The following is a 13,870-nucleotide window of genomic DNA, read 5'->3' as shown; positions in this document are numbered from 1 at the left end:
CACATACGAGCGGTTTCATGCCAGAGATGGGAATATCCATTAGAAATTTAGAAAGAGCAGCTGCTAAATGACTAAAATGTAAATGTAAAGTGTAGTCCTACATTGAACACCACACATGTTCTCCTACTGTAGGCAAACTGTAACTTAAAGCGGGTACAGCCTTAGTGTTCACAGTAAACGCACGCCGGAAGTTGCACAGAAATGTCACAATGTTCAAGTTTGCTCTCAGCAGACCGGAAATATGCTCAGTGCCGAAAAATAATGAAGAGGGAACATTGGTCAAGACTCCATCACAAATCAAATCAAATCAAAAAAAATTTGCCACATGCACCGAATACAACAGGTGCAGACATTACAGTGAAATGCTTACTTACAGCCCTTAACCAACAATGCATTTATTTCTTAATAAAAAAGTAAAATAAAACAACATCAAAAAAGTGTTTAGAAAAAAAGAGCAGAAGTAAAATAAAATAACAGTAGGGAGGCTATATATACAGGGGGGTACCGGTGCAGAGTCAATGTGCGGGGACACTGGCTAGTTGAGGTAGTTGAGGTAATATGTACATGTGGGTAGAGTTAAAGTGACTATGCATAAATAATTAACAGAGTAGCAGCAGAGTAAAAAGATGGGGTGGGGGGGCAGTGCAAATAGTCTGGGTAGCCATGATTAGCTGTTCAGGAGTCTTATGGCTTGGGGGTAGAAGCTGTTGAGAAGCCTTTTGCCGTGCGGTAGCAGAGAGAACAGTCTATGACTAGGGTGGCTGGAGTCTTTGACAATTTTGAGGGTCTTCCTCTGACACCGCCTGGTATAGAGGTCCTGGATGGCAGGAAGCTTGGCCCCAGTGATGTACTGGGCCGTACGCACTACCCTCTGATCACAAAATCAGGGGAGCCTGTCAGTAACTGTCCTCAGTGTCTCACATGATCCCCTCCAGACTAGTGTTGTCTAGACTCTAGACTGTCTGGGTGAGTGCATGAGGGTAGAAGAGGACGTTAAAGTAGAGCTTGTCTGACCGCCACTTGTTAGTGAAAGGAACCATTCCATCCACCTCTGAATCACAGAACTTCTGAATCACAGCCCCTGACCTTTCCGGCAGTAGTCCAATAGAACAGAATAGAATAATTCTGGAAATGTATTTGTAATATTTTGTATTATATTGCATTTTGTAAATGATGTGTATGCAGGGCTCCCTTGTGAAAGAGTCCTTGGTCTCAATGAGACTCCTTATTACAACAAAGGTAAAACAAATAGGGCTGGGAATTGCCAGTGACCTCACGATACTATATTATCACCATACTTAGGTGCCGATAGGATATTGCGATTCTCACGATTCTATATGTACTGCGATTGGATGTTTCAAACATATCGCGCACCATGTCTACTGCAGAGGGACAAGAGAGAGCCATGAGAAAACTAGTTTTGATCATTCATGGAAATAAAAGTGCTGAAAACACGTTGGTCACCATTTAAAAAGAAGATGGATAACAAGCTATAGAATGAGAAATACCAGAGTTTTGGCACAGCTACAGCCGACTAGCGCTAGCTTACGTTAACTACTTAAATTGTATTTGTTTAGAGAATCGATACTAATAACGTCAAAAATAATATTGCGATACTCTACTGTATCGATTTCCCCCATCACTAGAATAGAATAGTCCACCGGAGAAATACACACTGGCAGTTGTCAAAATAATTATAGTCGCATAACTATATGATCTGTATGATCCAGAGAGAACAGTAGAACAGAATAGAACAGTAGAATAGAATAGAACAGAACAGCAGAACAGTAGAATAGAACAGAACAGCAGAACAGTAGAATAGAACAGAACAGTAGAATAGAACAGAATAGAACAGCAGAATAGAACAGAACAGTAGAATAGAACAGAATAGAACAGCAGAATAGAACAGAATAGAACAGCAGAACAGTAGAATAGAACAGAACAGCAGAACAGTAGAATAGAACAGAACAGTAGAATAGAACAGAACAGTAGAATAGAACAGAATAGAACAGCAGAATAGAACAGAATAGAACAGCAGAACAGTAGAATAGAACAGAACAGTAGAATAGAACAGTAGAACAGAACAGCAGAACAGAACAGTAGAACAGAACAGTAGAATAGAACAGCAGAACAGTAGAATAGAACAGCAGAACAGTAGAATAGAACAGAACAGTAGAATAGAACAGAACAGAACAGAACAGTAGAACAGAACAGTAGAATAGAACAGAACAGTAGAATAGAACAGAACAGTAGAATCGAACAGAACAGTAGAATAGAACAGAATAGAACAGCAGAACAGTAGAATAGAACAGAACAGTAGAATAGAACAGAACAGTAGAATCGAACAGAACAGTAGAATAGAACAGAATAGAACAGCAGAACAGTAGAATAGAACAGAACAGTAGAATAGAACAGAACAGTAGAACAGAACAGTAGAATAGAACAGAACAGTAGAATAGAACAGCAGAACAGTAGAATAGAACAGAACAGTAGAATAGAACAGTAGAATAGAACAGAACAGCAGAACAGTAGAATAGAACAGCACAGTAGAATAGAACAGCACAGTAGAATAGAACAGAACAGTAGAATAGAACAGAATAGAACAGCAGAACAGTAGAATAGAACAGCACAGTAGAATAGAACAGAACAGTAGAATAGAACAGAATAGAACAGCAGAATAGAACAGCACAGTAGAATAGAACAGAATAGAACAGCAGAACAGTAGAATAGAACAGCAGAACAGTAGAATAGAACAGCACAGTAGAATAGAACAGAACAGTAGAATAGAACAGAATAGAACAGCACAGTAGAATAGAACAGAACAGTAGAATAGAACAGAATAGAACAGCAGAACAGTAGAATAGAACAGCACAGTAGAATAGAACAGCACAGTAGAATAGAACAGAACAGTAGAATAGAACAGCAGAATATAACAGCACAGTAGAATAGAACAGAATAGAACAGCAGAACAGTAGAATAGAACAGCACAGTAGAATAGAACAGAACAGTAGAATAGAACAGAATAGAACAGCAGAACAGTAGAATAGAACAGCACAGTAGAATAGAACAGAACAGTAGAATAGAACAGAATAGAACAGCAGAACAGTAGAATAGAACAGCACAGTAGAATAGAACAGAACAGTAGAATAGAACAGAATAGAACAGCAGAACAGTAGAATAGAACAGCACAGTAGAATAGAACAGAACAGTAGAATAGAACAGAATAGAACAGCAGAACAGTAGAATAGAACAGCACAGTAGAATAGAACAGAACAGTAGAATAGAATAGAACAGAACTGTTCACACATAGAAAGACTCACCTTTCTGACAGTAGTCGAACTTGTAGAGTTCGCTGGCCTCAGGCTGCTGCTGACAGTACACTAGGTAGTGAGTGATGTTCCCGTTGGGGTCCGTGGGAGGTTTCCACTTCAGGAGGATCTGAGAGGAAGAGTTGGAGGAGGAGATGGGGTCCAGGGGCACTGACGGCTCTGGGGGAGGACGGGGATACCAGGGGTTAATCATACCATACAACACCTTTATTATTATTATTATTCTGCAGAAGAACTTAACTCAGACATATCCATGGCAGTTTTTTTTTTGACTGATAAAAATATAAAACTAGCAGTAAGTTTAACTGTAGTATGTATCAGCTGTGAGACGAGGAGGAGGAATGAGAGGTAAGATCACAGATTAAAGAACCAGGTAAACAGACACAGTAGCAGGCTTTATTGTCCTGGCTGGTACACTAGATATACAAGTGTATGTGGACACCCCTTCAAATTAGTGGATTCGGCTATTTTAGCCACACCCACTGCTGACAGGTGTATAAAGTTGAGCACACAGCCATGCAGTCTCCATAGACAAACATTGGCAGTAGAATGGCCTTTAATGAAAAGCTCAGTGACTTTCAACGTGGCACCATCATAGGATGCCACCTTTCCAACAAGTCAGTTCGTCACATTTCTGCCCTGTTAGAGCTGCCCCTGTCAACTGTAAGTGCTGTTATTGTGAAGTGGAAAAGTCTAGGAGCAACAACGGCTCAGCCGCGAAGTGGTAGGCCACACAAGCTCACAGAACGGGACCGCCGAGTGCTGAAGCGTGTAAAAATGTCTGTCCTCGGTTGCAACACTCACTACCGAGTTCCAAACTGCCTCTGGAAGCAACGTCAGCACAGGAGCTGTTCGTCGGGAGCTTCATGAAATGGGTTTCCATGGCCGAGCAGCCACACACAAGCCTAAGATCACCATGCACAATGCCAAGCGTCGGCTGGAGTGGTGTAAAGCTCGCCGCCATTGGACACTGGAGCAGTGGAAACGCGTTCTCTGGAGTGATGAATCACGCTTCACCATCTGGCAGTCCGATGGACGAATCTGGGTTCGGTGGATGCCAGGAGAACGCTACCTGCATATCAAATCAAATCAAATTTTATTTGTCACATGCGCCGAATACAACAGGTGTAGACCTTACAGAGAAATGCTTACTTACAAGCCCTTAACCAACAATGCAGTTTTAAGAAAAATAAGTGTTAAGTAAAGAATAGATAAGTAAAAAATGTAATTAAGAATAATTAAAAGAGCAGCAGTAAAATTACAATAGCGAGGCTATATATACGGGGGGTACCGGTACGGAGTCAATGTGCGGGGGCACTTGTTTTTCAAACACTCCACAAATTTCTTGTTAACAAACTATAGTTTTGGCAAGTCGGTTAGGACATCTACTTTGTGCATGACACAAGTAATTTTTCCAACAATTGTTTACAGACTGATTATTTCACTTATAATTCACTGTATCACAATTCCAGTGGGTCAGAAGTTTACATACACTAAGTTGACTGTGCCTTTAAACAGCTTGGAAAATTCCAGAAAATGATGTCATGGCTTTAGAAGCTTCTGATAGGCTAATTGACATCATTTGAGTCAATTGGAGGTGTACCTGTGGATGTATTTCAAGGCCTACCTTCAACCTCAGTGCCTCTTTGCTTGACATCATGGGAAAATCAAAAGAAATCAGCCAAGACCTCAAAAAGGAAATGGTAGACCTCCACAAGTCTGGTTCATCCTTGGGAGCAATTTCCAAACGCCTGAAGGTACCACGTTCATCTGTACAAACAATAGTACGCAAGTATAAACACCATGGGACCACGCAGCCGTCATACCGCTCAGGAAGGAGACGCATTCTGTCTCCTAGAGATGAACGTACTTTGGTGCAAAACGTGCAAATCAATCCCAGAACAACAGCAAAGGACCTTGTGAAGATGCTGGAGGAAACAGGTACAAAAGTATCTATATCCACAGTAAAACGAGTCCTATATCGACATAACCTGAAAGGCCGCTCAGAAAGGAAGAAGCCACTGCTCCAAAACCACCATGAAAAAGCAGTTTGCAACTGCACATGGGGACAAAGATCGTACTTTTTGGAGAAATGTCCTCTGGTCTGATAGATAGAACTGTTTGGCCAAAATAGAACTGTTTGGCCATAATGACCATCGTTATGTTTGGAGGAAAAAGGTGGTGCCTTGCAAGCCGAAGAACACCATCCCAAATGTGAAGCATTGGAGTGGCAGCATCATGATGTAGGGGCGATTTGCTGCAAGAGGGACTGGTGCACTTCACAAAATAGATGGCATCATGAGGAAGAAAAATTTGGTGGATATATTGAAGCAACATCTCAAGACATCAGTCAGGAAGTTAAAGCTTGGTCGCAAATGGGTCTTCCAAATGGACAATGACCCCAAGCATACTTCCAAAGTTGTGGCAAAATGGCTTAAGGACAACAAAGTCAAGGTATTGGAGTGGCCATCACAAAGCCCTGACCTCAATCCTATAGAAAATGTGTGGGCAGAACTGAAAAGGCGTGTGCGAGCAAGGAGGCCTACAAACCTGACTCAGTTACACCAGCTCTGTCAGGAATGGGCCAAAATTCACCCAACTTATTGTGGGAAGCTGGTGGAAGGCTACCCGAAACGTTTGACCCAAGTTAAACTATTTAAAGGCAAAGCTACCAAATACTAATTGAGTGTATGTAAACGCAAAGCTACCAAATACTAATTGAGTGTATGTAAACTTCTGACCCACTGGGAATGTGATGAAATAAATAAAAGCTTAAATAAATCACTCTACTATTATTCTGACGTTTCACATTCTTAAAATAAAGTGGTGATCCTAACTGACCTAAAACAGGGAATTTTTACTAGGATTAAATGTCAGGAATTGTGAAAAACTGAGTTTAAATGTATTTGGCTAAGGTGTATGTAAACTTCCGACTTCAACTGTACATGTAGGTAGAGTTAAAGTGACTATGCATAGATAATAAACAGAGAGTAGCAGCAGCGTAAAAGAGGGGCTGGGGGAACAATGCAAATAGTCCGGGTAGCCATTTGATTAACTGTTCATGAGTCTTGTCTTATGGCTTGGGGGTAGAAGATTTTAAGAAGACTTTTGGACCAAGACTTGGCGCTCCGGTACCACTTGCCGTGCGATAGCAGAGAGAACAGTCTATGACTAGGGTGGCTGGAGTCTTTGACAATTTTTAGGGCCTTCCTCTGACACCGCCTGGTATAGAGGTCCTGAATGGCAGGAAGCTTGGCCCCAGTGATGTACTGGGCCGTACGCACCACCCTCTGTAGTGCCTTGCAGTCGGAGGCCGAGCAGTTGCTATACCAGGCGTTGATGCAACCGGTCAGGATGCAACAAGTCAGGATGCAGCTGTATACGTTTTTGAGGATCTGAGGACCCATGGAAAATCTTTTCAGTCTCCTGAGGGGGAATAGGCTTTGTCGTGCCCTCTTCACAACTGTCTTGGTGTGTTTGGACCATGATAGTTTGTTGGTGATGTGGACACCAAGGAACTTGAAGCTCTCAACCTGCTCCACTACAGCCCTGTCGATGAGAATGGGGGCGTGCTCAGTCCCTTTTCCTGTAGTCCACAATCATCTCCTTTGTCTTGATCACGTTGAGGGAGCGGTTGTTATCCTGGCACCACACGGCCAGGTCTCTGACCTCCTCCCTATAGGCTGTCTCGTCGTTGTCAGTGATCAGGCCTACCACTGTTGTGTCGTCGGCAAACTTAATGATGGTGTTGGAGTCGTGCCTGGTCATGAAGTCATGGGTGAACAGGGAGTACAGGAGGGGACTGAGCACGCACCCGAGGGGCCCCCGTGTTGAGGATCAGCGTGGCAGATGTGTTGTTACCTACCCTTACCACATGGGGGCGTCCCGTCAGGAAGTCCAGGATCCAGTTGCAGAGGGAGGTGTTTAGTCCCAGGGTCCTTAGCTTAGTGATGAGCTTTGAGGGCACTATGGTGTTGAACGCTGAGCTGTAGTCAATGAATAGCATTCTCACGAAGGTATTCCTTTTGTCCAGGTGGGAAAGGGCAGTGTGGAGTGCAATAGAGATCACATCATCTGTGGTTCTGTCGGGGCGGTATGCAAATTGGAGTGGGTCTAGGGTTTCTGGGATAATGGTGTTGATGTGAGCCATGACCAGCCTTTCAAAGCACGTCATGACTACAGACGTGAGTGCTACGGCTCGGTAGTCATTTAGAATTACCTTAGTGTTCTTGGGCACAGGGACTATGTTGGTCTGCTTGAAACATGTTGGTATTACAGACTCAGTCAGGAATAGGTTGAAAATGTCAGTGAAGACACTTACCAGTTGGTCAGCGCATGCTCGGAGTACACGTCCTGGTAATCAGTCTGGCCCTGCGGCCTTTTGAATGTTGACCTGTTTAAAGGTCTTACTCACATCGGCTACGGAGAGCGTGATCACACAGTCGTCCGGAACAGCTGATGCTCTCTTGCATGCTTCAGTGATGCTTGCCTCGAAGCGAGCATATAAGTAATTTAGCTCGTCTGGTAGGCTCGTGTCACTGGGCAGCTCGCGGCTGGGCTTCCCTTTGTAGTCTGTAATAGTTTGCAAGCCCTGCCACATCCGACAAGCGTCGGAGCCGGTGTAGTACGATTAAATCTTAGTCCTGTATTGACGCTTTGCCTGTTTGATGGTTCGTTGGAGGGCATAGCGGGATTTCTTATAAGCGTCCGGGTTAGAGTCCCACTCCTTGAAAGCGGAAGCTCTACCCTTTAGCTCAGTGCGGATGTTGCCTGTAATCCATGGCTTCTGGTTGGGGTACGTATGGTCACTGTGGGGACGACGTTATCGATTCACTTATTGATGTTGTGTACTCCTCAATGCCATCGGAAGAATCCTGGAACATATTCCAGTCTGTGCTAGCAAAACAGTCCTGTAGCTTAGCATCTGCGTCATCTGACCACTTCTTTATTGACCGAGTCACAGGTGATTCCTGCTTTAGTTTTTGCTTGTAAGCAGGAATCAGGAGGATAAAGTTATGGTCAGATTTGCCAAATGGAGGCGAGGGAGAGCTTATACACGTTGCTGTGTGTGGAGTAAAGGTGGTCTAGAGTTTTTTCCCCCTCTGGTTGCACATTTAACATGCTGGTAGAAATGAGGTAAAACAGATTTAAGTTTCCCTGCATTAAACTCCCCGACCACTAGGAGCGTCGCCTCTGGATGAGCATTTTCCTGTTTGCTTATGGCCTTATACAGCTCATTGAGTGCGGTCTTAGTGCCAGCATCGGTTTGTGGTGGTAAATAGACAGCTACGAACAATATAGATGAAAACTCTCTTGGTTAACAGTGTGGTCTACAGCTTATCATGAGATACTCTACCTCAGGCACGCAAAACCTTGAGACTTCCTTAACATTATATTTTGTGCACCAGCTGTTGTTTACAAATATACACAGACCGCCACCCCTTGTCTTACCGTTCTATCCTGCCGTTCTATCCTGCCGATGCAGCGTATAGCCCGCTAGCTGTATGTTATCCATGTCGTCGTTCAGCCACGACTCAGTGAAACATAAGATATTACAGTTTTTAATGTCCCGTTGGTAGGATGTCCATGATCGTAGTTTGTCTATTTTGCTATCCAATGATTGTACGTTGGCTAATAGGACTGATGGTAGAGGCAGATTACCCACTCACCGTTATATCCTTACAAGGCACCCCGACCTACGTCCCCGATATCTACGTCTCTTTCTCATGCGAATGACAGGGATTTGGGCCTTGTCGGGTGTCTGAAGAAAATAATTTGCGTCCGACTCGTTAAATAAATAATCTTCGTCCAGTACGAGGTGTGTAATCGCTGTCCTGATATCCAGAAGCAATTTTCGGTCATAAGAGACGGTGGCAGAAACATTATGTACAAAATAAGTTACAAATACTGCGAAAAAACACATACAATAGCACAATTGGTTAGGAGCCCGTAAAACGGCAGCCATCTCCTCCGGCGCCATTATCTAAATCCATAGTGCCAATTGTAAAGTTTGGAGGACGAGGAATAATGGTCTGGGGCTGTTTTTCATGGTTTGGGCTAGGGCCCTTTGTTCCAGTGAAGGGAAATCTTAACGCTATAGCATACCATGTGCACAAAGTGAGGTCCATACAGAAATGGTTTGTCGAGATCGGTGTGGAAGAACTTGACTGGCCTGTACAGAGCCCTGACCTCAACCGCATCGAATACCTTTGGGATGAATTGGAATGCTGACTGCGAGCCAGGCCTAATCGCCCAACATCAGTGCCCGACCTCACGAATGCTCTTGTGGCTGAATGGAAGCAAAGTCCCTGCAGCAATGTTCCAACATCTAGCGGAAAGCCTTCCCAGAAGAGTGGAGGCTGTTATAGCAGCAAAGGGGGGGGACCAACTCCATATTAATGCCCATGATTTTGGAATGAGATGTTCGACAAGCATGTGTCCACATACTTTTGTTCATGTAGTGTTCACAATCCATGTCTCAATTGTCTCAAGGCATAAAAATCCTTCTTTAACCTGTCTCCTTCCCTTCATCTACACTGACTGAAGTGGATTTGATCATTGTTTCTGGAGTGGCGGTAACGATTTAGGGTAAACCTGACAGGAGGTAGACGAGGTTGCCTGGAAACCAGCCAAACATGGCGTGACAACGAGTGACAAGGACTTGCAGGAATAGCAGAAATAGATCCGGGACCAGGCTAGAGACGAGGAGGGTGAAACTAGAACTACAGTAGAAGACTGTTTCAGCTGGAACTAGAGCATCCTCGACAAGCCTGGCCACCTCCCTGCCCGCCGGGCTCTGATGGTGGTGTGCCAGCCAACGCATCATGCCAGCCGGTGCTGTGCGAGGTGTGTGAGGCGGCATGCCATGCGGCTACACTGTAATAACACACTGTGCTGTGGTTTATCTGGAAGGAGATGACACAACAGACACCTGTTGTTGTTGATGAAACCAAAACCAGTTTGTCCTCTGGAGACACACACGCAGGGTGACACACACACACACACACACACACACACACACACACACACACACACACACACACACACAGGGAGACACACACACACACACACACGCAGGGAGACACACACACACATGCAGGGAGACACACACACACATGCAGGGAGACACACACACACGTGCAGGGAGACACACACACACGCACACACACACAGGGAGACACACACACACACACACACACACACACACACACACACACACACACACACACACACAGGGAGACACACACACACACAGGGAGACACACACACACACACACACGCAGGGTGACACACACATGCAGGGAGACACACACACACACACACACGCAGGGAGACACACACACAGGGAGACACACACACACGCAGGGTGACACACACACACGCAGGGTGACACACACACACGCAGGGTGACACACACACACGGAGGGTGACACACGCAGGGAGACACACACACACACACACACACACACACACACACACACAGTGAGACACACACACGCAGGGTGACACACACACGCAGGGAGACACACACACGCAGGGAGACACACACACGCAGGGAGACACACACACGCAGGGAGACACACACACACATGCAGGGAGACACACACACGCAGGGAGACAGAGGATTTATGAGCTCTGCTGGAGTGACTAGTGACTACAGACGTTTGGCACAAGACAGAGAGACGATGAGACATGGAGGTACAGGTAGCACTCCTAGGTCATCATCAACTTCCTCTTCCTTGTTCTCATACCATTAGCTTTGACACACCTCAACTAACAACTAAAAGCTGAGGCAGAGGACAAGAGCCAATCTACTGTCAGCTGTATCTCTTAAACCACTTATGACAACCAGGGGTTCTTAACTGACTTGCCTAGTTAAATAAAGGTAAAATAAATAAAGTAAAATCCAACCATCAATCCTGGAGAACCTAACCTGCTAGCTGACTGACTGATTGGATTGTCCATTCACCTTTTGGCTTGATTAGGGGTTTGGGGAGGGGAAGGTGGGTTTAAGAGCACCGAAGAGAGTCAGGGCAGACATAAATGAATAAAGGCCGGAGAAAAGCAACTCTTTGGCCTCGAGATTAGAAGACTGGGGGTTCCATCCCTGGTCAAGTCATTACAAAGACTCTAAAATGGAACCCATTGCCTATCCGCTTGGCACTCAGCATTAAGGACATGGATTGGAGAGAAGGCCCTACGATAGACTAGCGTCCCTGTCCAGGGGGTGTACAGTACATCAAGCTGCCTCAAGCTAATGAAACAGGCTCCTGTCCAATGGGCCGTTCTGGCTCAGACAAGGCTTCCTTAAAGCCATCTCTCAGATAAAGGTCTTACTGGTGGCGTCTGTCCTGACATAGGTGATCTGGCTCTTGGCCCCGAGGACCTGGTGTTCATCAGAGGCAGAGAGCTGGGTCTTGACCATGATGGCGTACTGCGTCCAGGGCTTCAGAGCCAAGATCAATGTACCTGGAAGGAACAATAGTATTGTTAGCTATGTGTTGCAACACGGACACTATTAAGTGCAACACTTGTTGTTCCTACCATGCTACGACGGTGTGTATGCTATGATGATACGTTTTAATGTACGCAAAGAGCTGCAAGCTACATTTCCCCATAGGGACAATAAAGTCATTAGCTATCATTATTAGTATTGTGTTGCAACACGGACACTATTAAGTGCAACACTTGTTGTTCCTACCATGCTACTACAGTGAATCAGGGTACCTGGAACAATAGCACTGTTGTGTTGCAGCACGGACACTAATCAAATGAAATCAAATTTTATTTGCCACATGTGCCGAATACAACAGGTGTAGACCTTACAGTGAAATGCGTACTTACAAGCCCTTAACCAACAATGCAGTTTTAAGAAAAAAATAAAAAGTGTTAAGTAAAAAATAAAAATAGCTAATAATTAAAGAGCAGCAGTAAAATAAAAGAACAGTAGGGAGGCTATATACAGGGGGTACCCGTACAGACTCAATGTGCGGGGGCACCGGTTAGTCAAGGTAATATGTACATGTGGGTAGCGTTAACGTGACTATGCATAGATAATAAACAGAGTAGCAGCAGCGTAAAAGAGGGGGTGGGGTGGCAATGCAAATAGTCAGGGTAGCCATTTGATTAGCTGTTCAGGAGTCTTATGGCTTGGGGGTAGAAGCTGTTTAGAAGCCTTTTGGACCTAGACTTGGCGCTCCGGTACTGCTTGCCATGCGGTAGCAGAGAGAACAGTCTATGACTAGGGTGGCTGGAGTCTTTGACAATTTGTAGGGCCTTCCTCTGACACCGCCTGGTATAGAGGTCCTGGATGGCAGGAAGCTTGGCCCCAGTGATGTACCCTCTGTAGTGCCTTGCGGTCGGAGGCCGAGCAGTTTCCATACCAGGCGGTGATGCAACCAGTCAGGATGCTCTCGATGGTGCACCTGTATAACTTTTTGAGGATCTGAGGACCCATGGCAAACCCATGGCAAATCTTTTCAGTCTCCTGAGGGGGAATAGGCTTTGTCGTGCCCTCTTCACGACTGTCTTGGTGTGTAGTCAATTGACTCCTGAGTGGCGCAGTGGTCTAAGGCACTGCATCGCAGTGCTAGCTGTGCCACTAGAGATCCTAGTTCGAGTCCAGGCTCTGTCGCAGCCGGCTGCGACCGGGAGACCCATGGGCGGCACACAATTGGTCCAGCGTCGTCCAAGGTAGGGGAGAGTTTGGCCAGCAGGGATGTGGGTTCGTATCCCACGGGGGGCCAGTATGACATTTTTTTTTTTAATGACTAAAATTTAAAAAAAATTAAAATGTTTGGACCATGATAGTTTGTTAGTGATGTGGACACCAAGGAACTTGAAGCTCTGAACCTGTTCCACTACAGCTCCGTCGATGAGAATGGGGGCGTGCTCAGTCCTCTTTTTTTACCTGTAGTCCACAATCATCTCCTTTGTTTTGATCACGTTGAGGGAGAGGTTGTTATCCTGGCACCACACGGCCAGGTCTCTGACCTCCTCCCTATAGGCTGTCTCATCGTTGTCGGTGATCAGGCTTACCACTGTTGTGTCGTCGGCAAACTTAATTATGGTGTTGGCGTCGTGCCTGGCCATGCAGTCATGGGTGAACAGGGAGTACAGGAGGGGACTGAGCACGCACCCCTGAGGGGCCCCCGTGTTGAGGATCAGCGTGGCAGATGTGTTGTTACCTACCCTTACCACATGGGGGCGTCCCGTCAGGAAGTCCAGGATCCAGTTGCAGAGGGAGGTGTTTAGTCCCAGGGTCCTTAGCTTAGTGATGAGCTTTGAGGGCACTATGGTGTTGAATGCTGAGCTGTAGTCAATGAATAGCATTCTCACGTAGGTGTTCCTCTTGTCCAGGTGGGAAAGGGCAGTGCAATAGAGATTTCATCATCTGTGGATCTGTTTGGGCGGTATGCAAATTGGAGTGGGTCTAGGGTTTCTGGGATAATGGTGTTGATCTGAGCCATGACCAGCCTTTCAAAGCACTTCATGACTACAGACGTGAGTGCTACGGGTCGGTAGTCATTTAGGAAGGTTAT

General features: G+C 45.4%; 1 protein-coding gene across 1 annotated transcript in view; it reads right to left on the bottom strand.

Annotated features, from left to right (window-relative positions):
* Positions 1-2,961: 2,961 nt before the first annotated feature.
* Positions 2,962-13,870, bottom strand: part of LOC311123086 (insulin receptor-like) — a gene marked incomplete at its 5' end in the record, with an annotated part of 36,770 nt that continues 25,861 nt past the window's right edge. The window contains 2 exons of the mRNA XM_084197361.1: positions 2,962-3,488; positions 11,667-11,798. Coding sequence (XP_084053487.1) covers positions 3,301-3,488; positions 11,667-11,798 — 320 coding nt within the window. The 3' untranslated portion in view covers positions 2,962-3,300. The remainder of the gene's footprint in view (positions 3,489-11,666; positions 11,799-13,870) is intronic.

Source organism: Coregonus lavaretus (genome assembly GCF_964263955.1).
Source record: "Coregonus lavaretus genome assembly, contig: HAP1_SCAFFOLD_1734, whole genome shotgun sequence".
Lineage (NCBI taxonomy): Eukaryota > Metazoa > Chordata > Actinopteri > Salmoniformes > Salmonidae > Coregonus > Coregonus lavaretus.
The sequence above is the reverse complement of the archived record's forward strand: the minus strand, read 5'-3'. Positions and strand labels throughout refer to the sequence as shown.